The following is a 24,454-nucleotide window of genomic DNA, read 5'->3' as shown; positions in this document are numbered from 1 at the left end:
TTAAAAAAATGCAATGACTTACCCAGGGCCATGAAGTAATAATGAGATCTATAATAAATGGGGGTTACTTAAAAAGCATAGGCTGGGTTTCTTTAACAAAATGCTTAAAATCAGATACATGTTCTAGAAAATTGAGCCTGCAGAGGGCTTTCAGGCATCTCTTGGGAAATGTGACCAGATGACATTAAAGATTTCTTCCAGCTATGAGATTCTATGAAATTTAGTGTTTACTGTGTCCCAGGTTCACGTAACTCCATTAAGTACCATTATGAACTCCCTCATAATTCCTAAAATAAATAGATCTCCTGCCCAGCCTGGCATCCCTGTCTGACTTACTGAGAAGTCTCATGCCTACTACGTATGTATTCCATCAACTGGCCATCAATCTCTTCTTTCCACTCCTACTCCCTACAACATAGCAACTCTATTACTTGATCAGTGGTTCACTTCCTCTGTCAGAGATAACTATGATTTAGAGCTAGAGGCGTAATTTCTATGTAAGACTAGAAAGCAGAACTGTCGTCATGTATTATTGAGATCTTAATTTAATTCCCATTAAAAGGGAATTAAATTGACTGGATTAGTGAAGGTTCACTCTATTCTTTCCTCTCAGAGTGTGACTAAATCCATTTCAGTGCCATATTTGGTAGTGGAATATGGGAATGGAGGTTTCCATAAGTCAGAATAGAGGTGTGGTTTTCTGGAAAGGAAAGTCTGCCTTCTTTGGATGGACCAATGAAGTTAATGACATTCTGTCTGACAAGGTACTCCCCAGTCTCCTTGCATCAGAGAGAAGTATTGTACACCCATCTGGACTGGGTAAAAACAGAAGCTAAAAGCAGTTCTGTGGAAATAGATACTCTATTTATCTTCAGATCCAAGAGTCCAGGCTCTACCCGCTGCACCACACGCTCTTCAAGGTGGTAGTTGTTCTTTTGAGTTAATGTTTCCTGAGAAGTGAGGTGCAATGTCCAACTTTCATGATAAAGGCTATATCAATAATAACACATGACCTCCTATTTCAGATAGAAGAATTATGGGCAATTTTGGGTGTTGCTGGCAGTCTTAGAGGGTGGCTGTTCTGTCTCGGTTTGTTTTAATGTCTCTCCTGATTATCAAGAACATTCTGACACTTACATGTAAGAATAAGATGTGCTTCTTGCTGATGGTGGGTTGGAGGGTTCACTACAAAGTGCTGGGCCAGGCCTGTCACCTCCACCTCCAGTGGAGTGTCAGACATTGTAATATGACTCCCACACAGGTTTCTGTCATGGCTGAGCAAGGCTGGTTTCCTTAAAATGAGATGAGAGTACTAACAATCAAGGGTGACAATACAACACATAAAGAAGCACAAAGGAAGTCTTCATCCTCATGTTGAACTTGCCCAGGATATATGCTGATAAAATCAGATCCGAGCATATCCTGAACTCCATCTGTTGAAGGCACTCACAGCCACTTAAGAGAATGCTAGGCAAGAAAGACCTGGCAATCCATTTTCTGCCTGCCAGTGTAACTCCTTCTCTTCCTTCTCCAACCTGGCTAAAAATACAGCAACGTATCACTAAACTACACACACACACACACACACACAGGCACACAAACACACACAAAACAGAAAAGCCTAACATTTGTTGAGCAGATTGTAACAGAATATCAATTAGCTAAGTGTTTGGTATGCAAACATCCCCAGTGCTAACTCACCCAGAGGAGGACTTGGGGGGAGGAGGAATAGAGAGTGTCAGAAAAGGAGGGAGCAAGGCAGGCTGCCTCCAAGGGAGGAGCCTGGAGCCAAAGCTCTGACTTAATTGGAAGGTGAGAATGGTGCAGTTGCCATATATTTCCACCTAGTGGCAGCAGTTCCAGCCAGAGCCCCCTCTACCTGAACTGGTTCAGGTAATGACTGTTTACTGCAATCATACCTGTGCTGGGCTCTCTGGTGGCACTAGGGGCTGGACCATTCAGAGGGTTGCAATTCATCAGCAGTGGTCCCTTTGGGGCAGGGACTATTTTAACTCTAAACTCCAAGTCCGGGAGATAGAATCTGCTGGAAGCAGGGAGTTGAAATTTCCAAATAAACGGAACTAAAGCATCTTGTTAGTCTATAGTATATATTCTTTGACAGAATTGCTAAACCACCAGGGGATGGAGAAATAGCAAAAACAGGAGAGGCTAGTGTTCAACTAGAGACGCCAGTGAGAGTACCTGACATGAATACTAGTGGGTTAGTACCAAGCCAGGGAGTGAGGTGAGTCTTTTGCTCTGTTCTTTCTGAGTTATAAATCAGTCACTGCAAATGGCAGTTTGGCTTTAGGAAAGATATGGACACAATCTAGAAGTTCCATGAAATGAAAAGAGTTCACTGATTAATTACATAGGCCAGCATTTCCCAAGATGTGGTATGCATTCCACTTGGGGAGGTGCAGATAATTTTAGATTTTTTAATTTTTTTAATTTTATTTTAATAGTTTGGTATTTATTTTAATGTGCCTTAGATGAGATATAATTTATTATACCACAAGCCTATGACTGGTTTTCTGTTTACAATGATAATATAAAATTTCCATTTGAAATACTTTTAGTAAAAATGGGGTACCTGGGTGGCTCAGTTGGTAAAGCATCTGACTTTTGATCTTAACTCAGGTCTTGATCTCAGGGTTGTAAGTTCAAGCCCCACATTGATTTCACACTGGGCCTGGAGCCTAATTTTAAAGAAATGTTTGAAATACATTCAGTAAAAATAAGTTTATTTGAAGAAAAATGTTAAGTAAATAATAAGAAGACATTATTACAAGAGTCTGGCAAAAGTCACAAATAGGGAATGTAAACAATTGGAAATGAGAGGATGAAAGATTGACTTGTAGACAGGAGAGTTCAGAATACTAGACAAGTGTAGGGAAAATGATAGAACTCCTTAAGGATCCAGATTCCAGTTCTAACTGCTACTAAGCTTGTATGACACTGGCCTTCCTCTGGATCTCTATTTCTTTACCTAGAAAATAACTCTAATGCCTTTCTCAGCTTTATTACTTAGTGGTTCTGTTTCATTTGTTATTAGATTATTAACAATCATAATAACAGCCAGCACATTAAGGTCAGCTGTGAGCTGGATGTTTTCCATAATTCATCATTTAAAATTTTCATAATAGTCATAAGAGGTAGGTGTTATGATACCCATTCCACATACAAGGGGATCAAGGCCGAGAGATTTTATTTTTGAATTTTTTATTTAAAGATTTTTCTTTAAAGATTTTATTCATGAGAGACACACAGAGAAAGACAGAGATATGGGTAGAGGGAGAAGCAGGTTCTCTGTGGGGAACTCAATGTGGGACTCAATCCCAGGACCTCAAGATCACAACCTGAGCCAAAGGCAGACGCTCAACCACTGAGCCACCCAGGCATCAAAAAGCTGGGAGAGGGGATCCCTGGGTGGCTCAGCGGTTTCGCGCTTGCCTTTGGCCCAGGGCGTGATCCTGGAGTCCCTGGATCAAGTCCCTGGATCGAGTCCCAGGATCGAGTCCTGGGATCGAGTCCCACGTCGGGCTCCCGGTATGGAGCCTGCTTCTCCCTCTGCCTGTGTCTCTGCCTCTCTCTCTCTATGTCTATCATAAATAAATAAAAATAAATCTTAAAAAAAAAAGGCTGGGAGATTTTAAGTAACTTTCCCTAGGTTGCACACAACTTAGATCAGATGCCAGAACCTGTGTTTCTTGCTCTTAGCCTTGTTGTGTCACAATAGTTAATTCCTATTCACCTTTCAAAACTAAGCTCAAAAAAAAAAAAAAAAAAAAAAAAAAAAAAAACTAAGCTCAAAATCATCTATTCAAAGAAGTCCCTCTCTTCCCATCTTGGTTAGTGTTCTTCATCCAAGTTCTCTTACTGATCTACGAATACTGTTTTTTTGTTTTTTGTTTTTTTTAATTTGCCTTTGTATCCCCAACACCCTGCATTGTTTTGGGCAGAATAGATAGTCAACAAGTGGCCAAAAGAGGGGAAGCATGAGGTAGAGGGGATTGGAAAATTAAATATATTGCCATCTTACTTTACTAAATATGAAAGAAGTAGAAGTGAGAGGTAGGAGAACAAAGCAATTAAGCATGTGTTTTTCTAGATCCAAACCACCCAGCTGTGCCACTTACTAGGTGGGTGAACGATGGCACAGGGTCAACGCCTGTGCTTCAGTTTCTTCATCTATAAAATAAAGATATAAATACATCCTTACCTTAAAGAAGGATATTGTAGGAGTAAATGAATTATATATAAAATACTTAGAACAGTGCCTAGGATATGGTAACCAGGTGGTCAATAAACATTGGCTATTATTTTTATTTTTTGTGAAATGAATAAAAGGGGAAAAGCCCACTATTATAAAGTGAAAAAATCCCACATTATTACATACATATAAAATCTCTTCACTTTCCCAATTCTACTTGTTAACAATGCAGATTAATTCCATGGCAGTAATAAGAATTATAGCCATAGTGTGCACATAGTGTGCAAGTGAGTTCTGCTTCTATGGCAGTAGAATTAGTGCTCCACATCTGCTTTCAGAACATTTGGAAATATCAATATTAAAATTATCACACTGTTTATTATATTCTAATTCAGATTTACTTGTCTCTTGCCCTCAATCAGACTGAGTTTCTTGGGCGGGGGGAGGAAGGATTGTTGTTTGATCTTCTCTATGTCATCAATTCTCAGGAAAGAGGCTAGCAATAAATGTTCATTACACGTTTGCTAAATGAATATTGTAGACAAGATGTACGCATGGTGAACAATAAAACTAAAAATATTGTGTGATATTTACCATACAAGAAGCTCAAATTAAGTGTGATTATAGCTTGGAAAGGAACTCTCATTTCTAGGTAGGAAGAGGTAGTAGAACAGAATGGTGAAATCTAAACTTTAGAGATAGACAGCCTTGGCTTTGAGCCCTAACTCTGGCACTAATGAGCTTATATAATCGTGGGATACAACCTAATCTCTTTAAACCAGCAATGTTCTTATCAGTGAAATGAGGATAATATTAGCTAGGTAGACTAAATGAGATAATGTACATAAAATTTCAGGTACCTATTATGTGTTCATAAAGTGGCTAACACATTATCATCATCATCAAAGGCTTTGTGATGGAGGCATTCACTATCTGGATGGGCAGACACAAGGAGAGAGCACTGAACAGCCAAGAGGTGTGAATAAAGGTACTGTGGGTGTTAGAGCCAAGGCCAAACACTGTTTAATTAGATAAATGGGAGGGAGGATAAATGGCACTGTTCAATTAGAATATTGGATATTTTCAGGAAAGTAATGGGAGGGAAGATTGGGAGGTTGGCTTGAAAGACCAGGATGAGAAATTTAATCTTTATCTTGCAAGTATTACCAAGACTTTACAGTACTCTACACAAGGTAGTAACCCATTCGGACTCAGCTGTAAGGGGAATGTTCTGGCTGTTTGTGCAGTACAGTCTGGGGATGGTTAGGAAAATAGAAGCAGACAAACCACCTAGGAAGCTTTTCCAGCACTTCCAATGGGAATTTGGGGTCCCTCTCTGGGATGGTGGCATGGGGAAGGATAGAGAATGAACATGCGGGGCACTGGGAAGAAGAAACTCATAGAACTTGTCTAGTTGGATGTGAGAAGTAGTGAGGAGATGGAGACCAAGACAATTGTGAAGGTTTACAACTGGATGACTGGGATCATGGTGCTACTATTCTGACAGAAAGAAACCACAGAGGAGAGTGGCCTTAGGGGACAGATAGATTTGCTTTCTGCTATGCTAACTTTGAGGTGCAGTGGGATATTCTGTAATGACTGATATCCAAGAGACATTTGAAAACGTGAGCTTAGAACTCATACTGATATTTATTTAGAAGATATCTGTACAGAGGTAATAGCTAAAGGTATACGGTTGGATCAACCATCTAAGATGGGTGGGCATTTACATAGAAAAGATCAGGGTGTCATCCTTGGGAAATACCTCCCACATTGAGAGGAGTGAAAGAGAAGACTGTGAGGAAGGATGAGGAAGAGGGAAAGAGGTGGGGAACATACCCCCATAGATGCTAGGAGCGGAGCAGTTTTCAAGGAGGGTGGAAGTGCTGGGAGGAGCCATGAGTGATGGGAGGTCGGAGAGAAGTGCAGAGGGGCCACTGGACTTGGCCACTAGAAATCATGACCTCTGATGAGGCATGAGAGAAAAATATGTGGAAAGAAAAGCTAGACTGCAGGTGTGAAGGAATGAAGAAGGGATGTATGTGGAGAGATGAGGTTAACTGAGTATGGTAGGAAATCAAAAAGTTGGGGAAAGAAAAGGCAGAGATGTGATGGTGGTTCAAGGTGGAAGCAGAATTGTTCTTTCCCAGATAAATGGCCACTCACGATTCATCCAAAGATGCTTATTTGTCTGTATATTAAGTAGAAAGAAACATTGATGGAGGAGGCAAGAGAAGGACCTTTGGAACAAACTAGATTGAGAGGCAGGTTGCTGCCATTCTAAAGCCATAGACCATGTTATCAGTAGGAGTACAGCAGCATCTGCTTTAGCAGAGACAACTCATTTATCATGTGTCCACAGACTGTGAGAGAGGGAGACCAGAAACTCTCTCTTTCCACTTAGGAAAACAAAGCTTGATCCGCTTTTTGAAAAGAATTCAAAAGCTCATTCTCATTTCTAAGAAAATGAGTGCACAATATCTTCCCTTTCTTGACTTTTGTACCTAAATGCACTCTAGGAAAATGCCTAGGTGCATCATTAGAACACTTCAAGAACCCTATGAACACCTCCCAAGTTTCTGACACTCCTTTCTGCAGGGTGCCTTTCATTAAAAAAAAAAAAAATGCTTTCAAGATCACTTTCATCCTCACAGCATCCCTGGGAGGCTTTACTCTTTCTGTTTTACAAGTGAAGCAGCCAAGGATTAGAAAGAATTGAGCTATTTCTTCCCAAATTACACAGCCAGGAAATGGTAGGGCTACATGCCCTTTGCTCTTTCAAGTATCATTCATATGGTCCTCACAATACGATGCTCTAGGTCTGGCATGACAAACCAAAGTGTAGCAGGACTCTGATCTCCCCCTGGTGTGGGGGCTCTATAATTATATCGGTATAGCCTAAAACTACATTAGCTTTGGAGCACTTGTATCAGATCATGTTTTTGACTGGGTAGTACCCTTTGCGCCCTTCTCACCCCCATCATAAGAGCCAGAGGGCAGAAGTTCTTAGTGATGTTTCTTTCCCTCCCAAACCTGCCCAGTTCAATCAGCCCTCTGAAATGCATGAACAAGGCCTCAGTATTTAAACTTGCTCCAGATGAGCAAGAGGCAAAAAAGCATTTTTCTCCCTTAATAACTGGTTTGGTCTTGTAGTAAGAAGACCAGACTGGGAGGTTGAAGGTCCAGGTTCCAGATTCACTCTAGCTCTGCAATCTGAAATCACTTGATACTTAGCGTCAGTGTCTTGATCTGAAAAATAATGACAGTTATTTTACGTCTGCTGCAAGGATCCAGCGAAACACTTGTGGGTTTAATTTTCTGCTATGGTTGACTTGAAATTCTTTTTTTTTTTAATTTTTTTTTTTTTTTGAGAGAGAGCACATGTGCAGGAGTGGGGTGGGGGTCGGGCAGAGGGAAAAGCAGACTCCCTGCTGAGTGCAGAGCCCAACATATGGCTCAACCCCAGAATTCTCAGATCATGATCTGAACTGAAGGCAGATGCTTAACTGACTGAGCCACCCAGGTGCCCTTGACTTGAAATTCTTAATTTTTGTAGGAGGAGCTATGCATCTTCATAGTGCACTGGGCCCTGCAAATCATGTAGCTGGTCCTGCCTCTATGACCTCTCTGGGCCCCAGTCTATATAATTAATTAAATTGTTAGGAAATAGATAACCCTCAATCCTTTTACTCTACCCATTAGCAAAATTTGGCACAATTGATCACTCCCTCCTCCATGAAACATCTTTTCCGTGTGGCTTCTGGGACACAATATTTTTCTAGTTTTCCTCTGCTTCACTGGTGGCTGCTCCTTTGGTGTTTCCTCCCTAATCTGTTAGTATGTTCCAAACTAAACTCATCATCTCCTGCAAGCCTGCTCCTCCCAGCCTTCCTCATGTATTAATGGTAACTCCCTGCCTTCCAGTTGCTCAGACCCAAACCCTTGTCCTAGTCCTTGACTATCTCTCATTCCATATCCAACCTGGAAGCTACTCCAGAATCTGACCACTTCTGTACTACTACCATCACAGTTCAAGGCTTAATCACAGCTCTCTTGGATTATTACAAGACCCTTCTAAATGGTCCCCTTGCTTCCATCCCATCCCCTGTTTCTAAGAGTCTATTTTCCACACAGTAGTCAGGATAATCCTTTAAAAATATAAGTCAAATCATATCAATCTTCTCTTCAAAACCATCCCGTGGCTATCTATCTCAATCAGAGTAGAAATAACTACAAGTGCAACAAACTTAACTCTTTGAACCTACTTCCAACCAGCATAGGCCATTTGCCAGTGTCCCTTTGTCTGGAATGCCCTCCTAGCTATCAGCCTGGCTGGCCACTCACCTCCTTCAGTTCTGCTCAACTGTCACCCTATCCATCAAACCTTCCCTGACCATCCTATTTAAATAGCCACCAACATCGACTTTCCCCCTCATTTCCCAGCCTATTTTTCCCTGCTCAGTTTTCTCCCAAACACTCATCACCATCTGATTACATTTTTAAAAATTTGCTTAGTGTTTATCTCTCCCCATTAGACTATAGGCTTCATAAGGGCAGGGATTTTTGCCTTTTAGCTGCCATGTCTCCAGCACATAGGACAGTGCCTGTGAATGACAGTAGGCAGAGTTCTGGAACAGATGATGGGATTACTATTATTAAGTCACAGCCACATCAGGTCCTCTGAGTGTAAAAAGTGTCTTCACAGGCTGCATACCCTCTGTTACAGAAGTGTGGGCATTTATGGGAGACTCTTGTGGCAGCCTCCCACTAGAGTATACTGTAGGAATGGAAAGCTGAGTCGAGAGAGGTAACTATGCCCTACAATTTTGTCACTTAGAAGCTTCGTGTATATATGCAAATAACTCTAGAACAAGGCAGCATTTGTTTAAAAATATCCATCCTTTAATGGCTAACGTCTCACATTCTGGTAATGGCTCCAGTTTTCTACAGAGATGAGGGACAATGAACTATGGCTTGTGAACTTACTACGTGACTCCTGTCCCAGACAAGTTCCTGCTCTGGCCTGCTTATCACATCAAAGACACCTTGCTCAACTTCCAATCTAGTTTGCTCCAAAGTCCCTCCACTGGACCCCTCCACCCAACATTGGCTGTACTTACTGTTGACTTGAGACCCCACCCTCTCATAGTCCCTCCACATTCTGCTTCTAGATACAGGAAATATGAGGGAGGAGTGGAATCAACTTGGAAGGCTGCAACAGGCTAAAGAATCTATTATTTCCTTAAAATAAAGATGAGTAAATATAATTTGAGTGTATGGTGCTCAGAATTCAGGAAGTAGATCTATCAGTCTTTGCATCTTGATAGTCTTGGTCAACATGTGACACAGTATGTAACATTCCCTAAGGTTTGCCGAATCATTGAACTGAATGTCATAAGCCCCAAGTAAGGATAATTCTAATTAAGAAGTGCTTCTGCATCTTGTGTAAGGTACCCCAGAGATATTTTGTAAGGTTATTTTATTGAGCTATCATAAAAAACAACCCGTAAGAATGAAAGTATCTCAAATAAAGGGACCAATATTTAAAGTGCTGGTTTAAACAATAAATCTTACTGCTTTAAAATTTTTGAAGTTACTTTCATATGTATTTGATTTCTTTAAACTCTGTATCTGAAAATCCAAACATTTTTGAGAGACAAATCACGAATTACACTTTCCATTCCCTCCAGGACTCCTTTGAATAGTCTCTGAGGTTATGCGTTTTTTATCTTTTCTTATGGGAAAGACTGGAGAATTGAGAAAGTTAAAGCTAAAACATTAGGATGTGGAGACTGAAAATCACATTAAGTGTGGGTGCTGTATATATGGGTATTTGTTATGTAATTCTCAACACTTTCCAGTATGTTTGAAAAACTTGCTTCTCTCATACATTCACACTACACATATATTTTCATACCCAGGCAAGATCAAGCCTGAAAAGACCTGTCTCATAATCAGTAAGTAGTGATGTCAGTAATAAGAAAATTTGGGGCAGGTTAATCATTCTTCTCCTTGGCTCTCAGTTTATCTGTATGTAAAATGAGGGGGGGGGAATTAGATGGTTTTGGGGGCCCTTCCACTTCTAATGCCTTAAGAGCCTAGGGAAGTAGGGGGTACCTATTCACATTTTGAAGGTCTTCTCTTGATAAAGGATTCTTTTCAGATTTTCTGAGTTTCTTTAGTGCATTTAAAGCTATGACTTGTTTTACCAAAATCTGATTACTATATTTTTTTTCTTAATAAGAGCAGCTAATACTTGTTAAGCAAATTGAATATGCTAGGCACCATGTCTTATACAGATTATTTGATTTAATCTTCCCCAATTAACACCACGAGATATATTTGTCCCTATGTCGTAGATAGGTCAACTGGCCCCTAGGCTATCTAACTTGCCTAAGCAACATTGGAATTCAAATTCTCTTCAATCTAGTCTATGGCTCTAGAATACTGTTAATCCTGCATTTCTCAGACAGGCTGCTCATATCAGGGTGTGTTCAGTGGTTCTTTTGCTATTTGAATAGCCATGGTCCTCTGCGCCTCCTTGCCTTCTCAAATGGGGTGACCAACTAGGGATGGGGTAATTCCTTTGGTTTCAACTTAATTTCTGTGGCATAACATGGTCATATTTTCATTAAGAAATCCTTTTTGACCTCCCCTGGATGAGTAACAGTGGATTTCACTAGTTATCTTGAGTCACTTGTGAAGGATCAGATGAGCAGCTTGGGGGTCAGATTTGCTTTGCATTCCTAATTTGGTTCTTTGGGTCTATCATCTAAATTTCACAGCACCTACAATAAGACTTTCCATTATTTTGTAACCGATTAAGGTGAAAAAAAATGCCATATGCAGGAAAATAATGTAAGATTAATTTCACATCTTCTTAATTTTCACATTCATTATTTTTATAAGAACTGTGTCAGGTGGGCAAGTCAGGAATTATTTACCCACTTTGCAAATGAGGAAAGGGGAGGTGACTTACTCTAGGACATGGACTGGTTAGGTCCTAGACCTAAGGTTCTTTCTATACTATGCCACTTCCATAACAAAAAAAGACCATCAGACTTAGGCACTTTTTTGGCAGCCAGAAATAAATGAGTGTTGTACTGGAGGTTGTCCCATGTCAGGCTGTGGCCATGGGACTCCCTATAGAGCTAGCAAATGTGCTACAGAATGAGGATAGTAGGACCAACCATGCCCCCTACTCCTACTCATACCCGTGTAATGTGATAAAGAAAGTAGTAGTAGCCAACAGCTGTGGTCCTAAAAGATAAAACTTTTAGGCGGGAAGTTAAGTGACAAGTAAACTTGTGTGTGTGTGTGTGTGTGTGTGTGTGTGTATGTGTGTGTGTGCGCGCGTGTGTTTCACTGTTGGGTGCTTTTGATATTTTTAAAAAGGCTGCTTGTGGAAGTCAGACCAAATAGCAGGAAGGTATTACAGCAAGATGGATTTGGGAAAGGACCAATCTCACTTGACGTTCCATCAGACAACTAATCCTCGTCAAGAAAAGAACCATGTTCCAGGTAATGAAAGGGATCTTAAGAAGTCTCTAGTGGCCACTAACAGTCTTAGTGACTGTTGGGAGAAACTGGGGCTGTGATTATTTTCCTAATTTTTATGGATCTGGCACCAAAAAAGGACATAATTGAGTATGTTCATATAACCTTAGATGGGAAGGAGTGGGGCTATATACCTTCTGCAGAACTTCTAGTGCATTGATTCTAATAATCCAGAGAAAACAAGGAGATAACAAATAAGTTATTAATAATATATTTAAGTGAAAGATAATGAAAATACCCAGTACTGGACAGTTGTGGTAAAACAAGTACACCCCCTGTCCTTCTATGGTAGTGTAAATTTGGTATGATTTTTGGAAAGAGATCTGATCTACCTATTGTCAGATCTATAACAGTGCTTATTCTTTTGACTCACTAATCTTAGTCTTGAGTCTATCCTAAACCAGCATTTCTCAAAATGTTTTGTGGAACCCTAGGCTTTGAGACAGTTGTTAAACTATTTTGTGCCATGAATCCCTTTGGCATTCTTATGAACCTATAGAGCCCTTTTTAGAATAAATATTTTAAATATGTAAAATTGATAGGATTACAAAGGAAACAGTTGTAAGGTACAATTATCAAAATGAAAAATTGTGATACAGTAATATATATGCTTATTTATAGATGCATTTAAAACACAATTATATTAATGGTGTGTCTAAAACCATTGTATCAAATCAAATATATCATCTCAAATAAATTATATTTTAAGGTATCTGCAACAGCTGTATTGTGATATGAAAAAATATCTGTGATTTCTTTTGGTGACAAAGTCACTTACTACACAAAAATTGCTCTGGTTTGTCACCTACATTCATAATTGAAGGAAACTTAATTGGACATTGGTAAAAATAAAGGTATGATATTTCCCCATCCAAGTTCACCATAAAAACTTCTGTCCTAAGAACAAAAGGTGCTATGGTCTAAGGGACATGCTCTGTCTTTTGGGGGTCTTAGTGCAAGTTTGTAATCACTTTACAGGCTCTAAAAAGACCCATTAACTTCTCACAAACTTAGACTGCAACAGAACCTTTTTTGATAATAACTTTCCAAAGAACTAGGAGAAACACCATCCTAAAGAAAAAATTCAAAAGGAAAAAAGCTGTATGCATGAATATCCTCATTATAGTTTGATCTGCAATGGCAAAAAAAAAATCCCTATAAAATTGGCAATAACCCATACAAGTGGAATAACTGGGAAAACAGGAATGCATCAATTTGATTAAAGTTATAATTATGAGGACTATGTCATAGAAAATATATCTAACATAATGTTAGTTGATAATGATCAAATTATGATATGCTATTACTACACATTTGTGTAATATAGGGACTAGATGTGTATGAGAAATAAAATGAAAACAGGTTATATTGTTAAGGATGGCATGAAATGGCTGATTTTATTCTTTTATGTTCCTAAAATATGTAAAATTATTTTAAAGAAATTAATGAGTTGATAGCACATTTACATACTGACCCTTTTGCTTAAAAATGTTTATGAATGTTTGCTCCTAGGCATTCTTTGGAGGTACAAGGATAAATAAGATGTGGTTCTTGTCGCCCAAATGCTAGGAGAAAAACAGACATCTAGCATAGAGTTTCTACCACTTTGCCATAGGACTCTTGCTGATAAATGCCACAACTTATTACTATCTCCTATAACTTCTATTTTGATCCCACAGAAGTCATTGGAACTTGGAATTTGCGAAACAGAGAGCAACTCAGAAAAAGAAAAGCTGAAGCACAAGAGAAGCAAAATTTGCAATGGCACTTTGGGTATGGTTTCCCAGGAATGATTTTTTTATCATGTTATAGCAGAAACTTGTATACTCAAGTTCTGTGGCGACTCTGTTGAAGAATATCCAATTAGCTCCCTTAATTCTACTCTTGTCAAGCAACCTTCTGATCATTACTTAGCTTCTCAAATAATAGCTACAGAGGAGAATTCATTCATCTGTTAGTCCAAGCATCCTCTGCTGTGTGACTTTGCATTTCTCATTGTTCACTTAAAAATTGGTCTTTAGGTACATATATCATTTTCTCTGAGCTGGTTGATGAGTTCTTTTCCTGGACAAATGGAGCTAGTCTCAGTGTGCTGATAGAATTGGGTTTCTGGGCTTGCCGGGTAGGGAGGCCAAGGCTGGAAAAGCCATTGAAGTAGATGACACTTTAGTGAGATTCTTGGCTGCTGGCTGGCCATGCTCTAGTGACACATCTCCATACTACTGAGGATTGTTCCTACTACAACATACCACCCAGCAAAACCTTTAATGGTTCCAAAGAGAAGCAGCAGAGTGTAATGGCTAAGAGCCCTGGCTGTTAAAGCCAGAATGACTAGATTTGAAGTATGGCCCCCTCATTTCTAACCATTTGACCTTGGACAAGAAAGTGCATTGTTTTTGTCATTTGGGAAATGGAGATAATAATACTATCTGCCTTGTAAGTAGATGACGTGAAGATTGTATGAGATAACAGAATAAGTAAATTACTTAAAACAGTGCCTGGCACATAGAAAGCACTGTTTCCTGTGTTAATATGAGTACTAATTTATATTTGAATAATTCATTCATTCAAGTTATTATATGTAATTATTTTTTAAAAAGATTTATTTATTTACTTATTTATTTATTTATTTATAGCAGGAGGAGGGGCAGAGGGAAAGGGAGAAAGAAAGGAGACTCCCCGCTGAGAAGGCAGCCCAATGCTGGCTCCACCGCATGACCCTGAGGTCATGACCTAAGCCAAAAGCAAGAGTTGGCCACTTGCCTGACTGAGTCACCCAGTGGCCCCTATTATATGCAATTATTACAACAACCACATGAATTTGGGCAGATACCATTTACTCCATTTTATCTATGAAGAACCCAAGATACAGAGAGTTTAAGTGACTTGCCCATGAAACTACTAGGAAGAACATGGAACATTACTCAGATTACCTCATATAGAGATCTACCTAACAAATTGTTTAGGATTTAATATCTAGGATGAAATAGTCGTTTCCTGAAAAAGTCACATACACCATCTTTTAAAAATCTAGTAATAAGGACTTTATAATTTATCTTGTTACCTTTGTTACTTGGAATTAAAGTTTAAAATGCTGAGGTGTCATTCCATCTTAACTTTTAAAATATTGATTTCAAACTGGTTTTGGTGAGGTAATCTTTAAAAAAAATTATGGCAATCTTCAAACATAAACAAAGGTAGAGGAGGATACACGTTAATTATGCAAGGCATTATGAGCACTGCAAAGATATAAAAGCACTAGTTTTACCTAGTTTGCTAAAAGAAATAATATTTACTATAAGAGGGATCCCTGGGTGGCGCAGCGGTTTAGCGCCTTCCTTTGGCCCAGGGCGCGATCCTGGAGACCCGGGATCGAATCCCACGTCAGGCTCCCGGTGCATGGAGCCTGCTTCTCCCTCTGCCTGTGTCTCTGCCTCTCTCTCTCTGTGTGACTATCATAAAAAAAAAAAGAATATTTACTATAAGAATATTTCCCCAGAAATAACAAGAGTATGAAGCAGCCTATGTTCCCTGCCTAAAAGTATGACCCTCATAATCCTAAGCAAGGAGAGCATTTCAGCCCTGTGGTCTATAAGACTCCACGGAGCAGGTAGCATGGAACAGAATTTCAATAGGTTTAGAAAAATGATGAAATGTTTATTTATAGTACCTTTTCCTCCCCCAATCCCCCAGCCCATCTGCATTAGCCATCTGTATTTGGTTATAGTGGCAGTTCCTAACAATTTGTCATTGGCTGCAATTTCCATGCATATCCTTTTATCTTTTAGATCCTTCATCTAGCTATTAATTCAGAGTAGGTATAATATGACCACTCATGCCTTTCCACCAGGCTTCTTTACTTCCAGAATGTTTTTGCAGCTTTTGACTCAGCTTACAGTACATCTCATTTGACATGTATCATGGCTATTTAGCATTCTGTACACAAGACACTGAATTAGATAAGCAATTAGATATACATCTGTCTGCAGGCTGCACAGACAAGGAGCTGTGCCTGGATTGCAGATCTAGAAATGCAATTATATCCATTTGCTCAGGGCATAGTGGGACTAACTCACACAGACTAAACCCAAAGAGACTAGTGTATAAACCAGAATGCCAATCTATTCATTTATAAAATCAGTTATACGTTTTCCATAACCATTCTTTAAATATATGCTCTCAAACTCTCTCTCTCTCTCTCAACTCACCAAGAAGATTTCATGTGAGCAGGGTGTTCCCTGAGGAACATTTCCTTTCCTAATAACTGAGAACATCTAGCTCTGCTCCTTCATCTTATAAAGGAGATTGAGGCCTAGAGAGATTCAGTGATTTGTTCATGGTCATGCAATATGGCAGTGGGAACCCTGGGGCATTATCACTAAGCATTTCTTTGAATCCTGTGGCCCCATTGCTGACATTAATTCTGATCTTCCACAGAGAGAAAAAATGCAAGCGGCCAAGGACAGGAAAAGGAAATAAAAGAGGCAGAAAGAGAAAACAAAATACAGAACTGAAGGTGGAACCTCAGTCACAATTTAAAAATGACATGATGGAGAAAGCACTGGCATCTGTGGAGAAAGAAACTGAGCCACCCAGGAGTATAACCGAAGCACTCTCTCTGGTAGCCTCTCCCAAAAAAGTTGTGCCTAAGAAACAATTTTCTGCAGAGGATAAAGAAAGCATTATGTATCAGGAGAGTTCTTCTGAGTTACAAGGAATAGTGGTACAAAACCACCCTTCTGAAACATGCCAAGATATGGCTGAACCTGAAGTCCTCTCTCCTACAATGTGCCAAGAAAGAATGGTACTTCAAGACCATACTTCTAAAATTTGTCCTGATATGGCTGAACCTGAAGCCCTCTCTCCTATAATGTGCCAAGAAACAGTTGTACTTCAAGGTCATCCTTCCAAAATGTGTCCTGATATCTCTGAACCTGAAGCCTCCTCTCCTACAATGTTCCAAGAAACAGCTATACTTCAAAGCCATCCTTCCAGAATGTGCCCTGATACGGCTGAACCTGAAGCCCTCTCTCCTACAAAAAGCCAAGAAATGGCTGTAGTCAAAGACATTCCTTCTAAAACACCTGAAGACGTAGCTGACCTGGAAGGATGCTCTCTTGAAGCACCCCCCAAACCAGATGTGCCTAAAGGATACGCCCTTGAAACATACCAAAAAAGAGCTGAACCTGAGGAATACAATTCTGACCCAGATCAAGGAATGGCTGAGATTGAAAGCCTCTTTCCTAAAACACAAGACATAGCTGTGCCTAAAGACCTTTCTACAAAAACACACCAAGAAACAGTTGAACCTGAACACTTCTCTTGTGAAACATATCAAGAATTTGCTATGCCTAAAGCATCCTGCCATCAAAGGATCCAAGAAATGCCTGCCCCTGAGGAATATACACCTGAAATATATCAAGAGACACCTGGACCTGCGGACTCTTCACCTGAAATATACCAAGAAACAGCTGGGACTGAAGACTCTTCACCTGAAATATACCAAGAAACACCTGGGCCTGAGGACCTCTCTACTAAGACATATAAAAATAAGGATATGCCTAAAGAATGCTTTCCAGAACCATACCAAGAAACAGGTGGGCCCCAAGGCCAGGATCCTAAAACACATCAGGAGGATGCTAAGGATGTTTATACTTTTCCCCGAGGTATGGTATTTTAATGGTACAAGTCAGCGACACTGCCACTTAATGGGGTCCCCCATTTATAATTTAGAGCACCAACATAGGTACATCTCCCTCAAAATGGTGATTTATAGCCTTCTTTGACAATCATAGGCTATCTCCCATTATCACAAGGGATACCATTAATGTTATTTGCTAGTTTTGAGTAAAATACGATTTTCATCCAAGTAATGCCTGTTTGGCACACATTTACAAAGAATTAAAATAATTGAAAATATAAGTGTGTATCATAGGTACCCAACATACTTTCTGGGAAGCTTTAGCTAGTGAAGTGAATGAGCCCAATGTAAGAGAATTATGTGCAAGATATTGTAAAGAACAATCAAGTTTAAATTAACAAGAAAGCTTGATGAATACGATTTTTCTTGAGAACTGAAATTTCCCAGAAAACTAAAAGCAAGTAAGTTCAGGGTACAAGGTGCCAAAGAAGCTATAAAGGTACAAAATATGATCCTGTTACTAGGGAACTCATTTTTGTAGGATTTATCAGGTTTGCCAAAACCCTTCTCTATTTCAATGTTTGTTCCTGAAAAGCTTTCTCCTAAGCATAACACTTTTAAAATAACGGAACCTTTCTTCAGTTTGACTTGCCTCAGGGATATAAATGAGAACCCTGATTCTCTTTGGACAATACCATAGACAGTATAAGAAATGGGCTGAGTCGACCAGACCATAGTTCTCAGGAAATTGTTTTCTAAAGAAATCCCTCTGGTAACTTATTTATTCTCTTTCCTAAAAGATGAGTGTAACAAAAGCATGAGGTTAGTTGGGTTTTGAGAAATATCTTAAAAAGACAGGTGAAGCACTTGCCTGTGTGGATAGAAGCCCCTGCTAGAGAAGCAGCTGTCATCTGACTAGAAAATGTTCATGATAATGAATTATGAATGTTCATTATGATAAATTAGAGTAATATGTAAGTGAATATAGGGTAAGTCCACTCTAGTACCATCTCCTATCTCTGATCCTCATCCTGAAGATTATTTTCCTTTGTTTTAACAAATGAGATAGTATACATTCTATTCTGTAACCTGCATTTTTTTCCACATATATATCGTGGCCATCTTAATGACATTTTTTTGTAACAACTGTATGGTATTTTTATACATACTATGATCCATATATATATATATTTATATATACATATTGTAAAATTTATTCAACCAATCTCTGAAATGCCAAACATTTAGGTTACCACCAAGGTTTATATTATGACAATGTTCAATGAACATCATTGGAAGTAATATTTATTTGGCACTTTCTATGCACCAGAAACTATTAAACCTTTTGTGTGAATTATTTTATTCAATGTTAAATACTCTAACAGAAAAACAATATTACCCCCATTTTGTAGATAAGGAAACTGAGGCACTGGAAGCTTAAGTCTATACAATTATATTCTTTGGATAAATTCCTAGAAATTGAAATGCTGGGCCAAAGGGAATCCACATTTAATGTTTGGATACATTCTGTCAGACTAGCTCCCCAAGGTGTTATAGCAATCCCCACAAACCAAGAGTTTATATAAGTGCCTTTCCCCTAGGCCCTTGTCAATACTGCATGTGATTACATTTAAAAAACTTTTCTGAGACACCCAGGTGGCTCAGTCAGTTAAGTGTCTGACTCTTGATTTTGGCTTAGGTCATGAGGTCAGGGTCCTGGGATCGAGTCCTGTGTCAGGCTCCATGCTCAGCAGGGAGTTTGCTTGAGGGTTCACTCTCTCCCTTTCTCTCTGCCCCTCCTCCTGCTCTCTCTTCTAAAATAAATTCATCTTTTAAAAACATAATATAAAAAATCCTTTCCTGTATGTTAGGTTTAAAAAAACACCAAACAACCTATTGTTTTAATTTCTACTTTTTTGATGACTAATTTGAATTTTATGACTGTTATAAATTTGAATTTTTTCTTTTGAGAATTGCTTGTTCGAATTCCTGTTCCATTTTAAATTTGATCTTTTTGGATTGATTTTTAAAATCCCTATATAATAGTGATTAAGCCTTTACCTACACATAAGTTATAAGTATTTTCCCAGTTGTTGATTTGGGTTTAACTTTATTTATAATGATTTTTGTCATCTACATGACAAGATTTTAATTTTTATTTATTCAAACCTAACTAAATATTTTAATATTTAGTTATTTAAACCAGTCATTCTTTTCCCTTATGGTTTCTGGCCTGTGTTCTGCTTAGGAAGGCCTTTCTTTCTTTCTTTCTTTCTTTCTTTCTTTCTTTCTTTCTTTCTTTCTTTATTCATTCATTCATTCATTCATTCATGATAGACATAGAGAGAGAGAGAGGCAGAGACACAGGCAGAAGGAGAAGCAGGCTCCATGCCGGGAGCCTGACGCGGGACTCGATCCCGGGACTCCAGGATCGCGCCCTGGGCCGAAGGCAGGCGCCAAACCGCTGAGCCACCCAGGGATCCCCAGGAAGGCCTTTCTAATCCTAAGATTATAAAAAACATTTTATTGTTTCTACAACATTTATGGTATTTTAATATTTAAATCTTTAATTCATCTGAAATTTGCTTTTGTGCAAGGTGTGAGGTAGTTTTTTTCTCTAGATAGTCACCTGTCCCAATACCATTTATTGAACCTATTTTCATATTTTATTTTACAGAAATGAGAGAAAAACCCAAAGCAGAAGAACCAGAGATACCAGCAATTCCAAATGTTCCTCAAGAGATTCATCCAGAAAATGATGTCTTTAGTTATGTTTTGTTTTAACAATGCTCAACCATCAATAGTTGTCCAACAAAATACACATCTTAATATATTGTGTGTGTGATTTTCTCAAAACATTGTAGATCTCTATAATACTTATTAATATTTTAATTGGGTTTTTTTCACATATAGACTACATCTGGAAGAACAGGAAGATGTTTTTTCAGGTTCTGTCATATAGATGATATTCTGCTAATGTATGCGTGTGTGTGTGTATGTGTGTACATATATGTATATTGGGGTGAGGATAGTGGTGGGAAGAAATGGGAAAGGAATGGCTGAATGATTTTCCCTGCTAAGAAGAAACCTCTCTTTGGTTAATTCTTTTTTTTTTTTTTTTTTCCTTGGTAAATTTTAAAAAGTAGAGAAACTAGGGATCCCTGGGTGGCGCAGCGGTTTGGCGCCTGCCTTTGGCCCAGGGCGCAATCCTGGAGACCAGGATCGAATCCCACATCGGGCTTCCGGTGCATGGAGCCTGCTTCTCCCTCTGTCTGTGTCTCTGCCTCTCTCTCTTTCTCTCTCTGTGACTATCATAAATAAATAAACATTAAAAAAAAAAAGTAGAGAAACTATTGTCTGAACACTTAAAATCTGGGAGAGTAATAGTTTTTTTTTTTTTTTTTGTAAACTTTGTTCAATTAGCCGTGTTAACAATAGCATCAACATTTTATTCAGGCTTTGGTTGGTTGGTTTTAAAGTTAATTTTAACAATTATTCTGGGACTCCTTCAAAGATATTCTGAGGTGATGAGTTAATGAATGCAGTTTATGAGTGTTTGAAGTTTGATTTTCTTTTTCCTTTTTAAATATTGTATTTGTGCAAAATGTACATTAAATCTTTATTACATGCTTCACAGTGTGGACATCATCATGGTAAGCACATCATCCTTAACCACCAGGGGTTTAATCTAATCTCATGGGGAATAAAGGAAAATACAAATAATAGTAAATACAATTGTCATTTGAAGCATGGATACAAGAGGAGGCACTCACTTTTTTTTTTCTGGAGTGCTCTGAAAAAAATTATATCTTTGAGGAGCCTTGAAAGATGGAAAAGGTTTGTATTGTAGGTGAGGATCGTGGCATTATTGTATGTGACACAGAGAAGGGTGAATTCAAGACATTATGGAAAATTACATGCAATCTACAGTTAACACACAGTCCATGTGTAATGACAGGCTAATGGGCTAAAAATCTCAGAATGGACAGAATTTTGCATACCAAAGAAATATGTGTTAGGTAATGTGAAACTAAGACTTTTTAAAAAAAATATTTTATTTATTTATTCATGAGAGACACAGAGAGAGAGAGATAGAGACACAGGCAGAGGGAGAAGCAGGCTACATGCAGGGAGCTCGACATGGGTCTCGAACTGGTTCTCCAGGATCACGCCCTGCGCCAAAGGCAGGCACTAAACCACTGAGCCACCCAAGGATCCTTTTTTTTTTTTTTTTTAAGATTTTATTTATTCATGAGAGATACAGATAGAGATAGAGACATAGGCAGAGAGAGAAGCAGGCTCCATGCAGGAAGCCTGATGCGGAACTCGATCCCAGGACTCCAGGACCACACCCTGGGCGGAAGAAAGGCGCCAAACCGCTAAGCCACCCAGGGATCCTCGAAACTAAGACTTTTGAACAATGCAGTTTTAGTATTTTAATAGTGTCTATCTGTGATAATGGTCAGAGGTGGCTGAAAATGACAAGAGACTGGGGGCAGGAAAAGGAACTATTCTGGGTGGGAAGATATCTGAAAATCCCCCCAAAATACCAGGCTGTTGGCAGTTTTCCATCTTCACTCAAAGTGAAGGAGATTTTTTGGAAGTAAAGGTTTAGTTCAGCAACGACACAATTGTGCAAGTTCTCCATCTAGGTACACAGGCACTGTGCCAGGTACTAGGCTATACAGCAAAGAGCAAAACAAAGTTCCAGTCTCTCAAGCATTTAGTGTAGAACAGAGGTTCTTAAGTCTCAGGATACATTAGAACCACTGTGGAAGGTTTCAAAATTACAGCTGTCCAGACACCCCCCCGGGGGATTTTTATTTACCTGTCTAGGATGACATCCAGGCATAGATATGTTAATTTTTTTAGTTCTTTTTTGTTTAAAAAAATTTTAGGAATAATTTTAGAAATTATAAAAAAGTTGTAAAGATAGTACACAAGTTTCTGTATGCCTCTCACCAAGTTTATCCTAATATTAACATGTTCTGTAACCATGATCCACTTATCAAAACTTAAGAAATTAAGACTGTGACATTACCATTTTAATTTCATTCGTTTTTCTACTAATATATTTTTTCTGCTTCAGGATCCCATCTAGGATACAATATTGCACTTAGGGTATTTGAAAAGTTCCCCAGGTGATCCTAATGTGCAGCTACAGTTGAGGGCCACTGATATAGTGGAAGGTTACAATGCTGTTTTCCTCCTGTTTGCACACACTCCCCCACAAACCTTCCATTTGTTTCCTCTTGGGATATATTCATTGTACAAAGATTACTCATATCCCATTATATTAAGCGACATATTGAGGGCAGCATAACCATAGCAGTCATTCACATCTGGATGGCACTTCAGAATTTACATTTTCATATACACTTAAATTTTTTTAATTTTTTTATTTATTTATGATAGTCACACACACACACACACACACAGATTGAGAGAGAGAGAGAGAGGGAGAAGCAAGCAGGCTCCATGCACCAGGAGCCCGATGTGGGATTCGATCCCGGGTCTCCATGATCGCGCCCTGGGCCAAAGGCAGGCGCCAAACCGTTGCGCCACCCAGGGATCCCTCATATACACTTAAATTTGATTTGCACAAGAGTTTGTGAAATGGGTGGGGCAATGATTATCATTCCAGTTTTATAGATGAGGGAATAACCTCAAAGAGGCTGAGTATTCACCTAAAGTCACATCTAACTACCTCAGTGCTTTTTCATGCTGGGTATAATCTTAGGAAATCTTGTCTCAATTCACCTGCCAGAGTGGGTCAACATTAGAGGAAAAAAAAAGTAAATGGAAGTTTCATGTTCTAATAGTGTTGCATTAAGATGAACCATAAGAAAAAAAAAGATGAACCATAAGATAGTTGTAGAGGTACAATGCACAAGAGCATAAAGGTGAGATGGGGAAGTAGATAGAAGGAGGAATATAGTACACTAGAAAGAGAGGGATCTTCTCTTTTTACCTCTTAGGACCCTTTCTACTTGTCCTCTTACCCCACTCCCTGTATACACACAATCTCTGCTTTCTCACTATTCTCAAACACCAGTGTGCATCTGAACACTTTACAGTTTTCTTCTTGGCTTAGAACCTTGAGGTCACAGAACCAAAAGTTTTGCAACCATCTACCCCTACTTTATAGGTACAATAGTGGTTCTTAAAAATCCCTGAATCCTATGCTATTAAATCTAAAATGATGCATGAGAAGTCCTGAAGCTTTAGTTGTTTTTTCAAAGGGATACTTCATCCAAATGAAAGATTAAGAACCATTTTTAAATGTAGGATGATGACCACCTATATCAGAATCATTTAGGTTTTTGTAAAGGAATATTCCCAGGTCTTACCTCCAAAGAAACAGTTGCCTTAAAAACTACAAATAATCAGATATAACTCTGGAAAGGATAATAAAAAAAGCCTCAGAGCACATAATAAAGGTGCTACATATTTAAGTTCCTATTTTCCATAAAGAGAAAATTTACCTTTGAAATTTAGATGTAGCAAGCTAATTCAGTGTTTCCAAATCAGCCTTGCATCTCAGTATACTTGTTACACTCTGTAATGCATGATTGTGGCCTGATTATCATGAGATAATAATGTCTAGGGTCAGGCGGGCAAATACCTCTCATTTTCCACAATGGTTTGTCCACAAATTAAGCGAGATGTATCACTTTCAACACCACCATCTAGCGGCAAACTCGATGCCAGGTGTTACTGCCCCAGTTTTACGAAGTATATATATAGCTCAATTGTTCTCAAACTTGTTTCTGCAGGTGCACAGATGAATGGCATTTCTCCTGGAAACAGATGCCATTAGGCATTGTTTTCCAATTTTTTCATGGACAGAAGACACATATATGAATTTTATCAATTTTAAAGTGTGTGTTTTATTTTTTATTTTAAAGATTTTATTTATTCATGATAGATACACAGAGAGAGGCAGAGACGCAGGCAGAGGGAGAAGCAGGCTCCATGCAGGGAGCCCGACGTGGGACTCGATCCCGGGTCTCCATGATCACGCCCTGGGCGGAAGGCAGCGC

The 24,454-nt window shown here is 38.9% G+C and overlaps 1 protein-coding gene and 1 long non-coding RNA gene across 7 annotated transcripts; one reads left to right on the top strand and one right to left on the bottom strand.

The window, feature by feature from the left end:
• Positions 1 to 484: 484 nt before the first annotated feature.
• On the bottom strand, positions 485 to 7,551 carry LOC144322508 (uncharacterized). Its single transcript, XR_013388149.1, has 4 exons — positions 7,444 to 7,551; positions 4,140 to 4,191; positions 2,594 to 2,699; positions 485 to 1,539 (listed from the first exon to the last, which is right to left on the bottom strand). It is a non-coding gene; the product is annotated as an uncharacterized LOC144322508 (long non-coding RNA).
• Positions 5,122 to 20,245, top strand: HEMGN (hemogen). Of its 6 annotated transcripts, none has more exons than XM_077912642.1 (5): positions 5,122 to 5,201; positions 11,609 to 11,734; positions 13,450 to 13,543; positions 16,208 to 17,436; positions 20,089 to 20,245. In XM_077912642.1, the coding sequence occupies exons 2-5, from the start codon at positions 11,656 to 11,658 to the stop codon at positions 20,193 to 20,195; spliced, it is 1,509 nt and encodes a 502-aa protein (XP_077768768.1). In that variant the 5' UTR covers positions 5,122 to 5,201; positions 11,609 to 11,655; the 3' UTR covers positions 20,196 to 20,245. The 6 variants fall into 6 exon arrangements, with proteins under 6 accessions (XP_077768768.1, XP_077768769.1, XP_077768771.1 ...); XM_077912643.1 differs by lacking the exon at positions 5,122 to 5,201 and adding an exon at positions 8,863 to 9,020; XM_077912645.1 differs by lacking the exons at positions 5,122 to 5,201; positions 11,609 to 11,734 and adding an exon at positions 8,894 to 9,020 and having other exon boundaries at positions 13,450 to 13,548; positions 16,212 to 17,436.
• Positions 20,246 to 24,454: the final 4,209 nt, after the last annotated feature.

Source organism: Canis aureus, chromosome 10, assembly GCF_053574225.1.
Source record: "Canis aureus isolate CA01 chromosome 10, VMU_Caureus_v.1.0, whole genome shotgun sequence".
NCBI lineage: Eukaryota > Metazoa > Chordata > Mammalia > Carnivora > Canidae > Canis > Canis aureus.
This window is presented reverse-complemented; position numbering and strand designations above follow the sequence as displayed.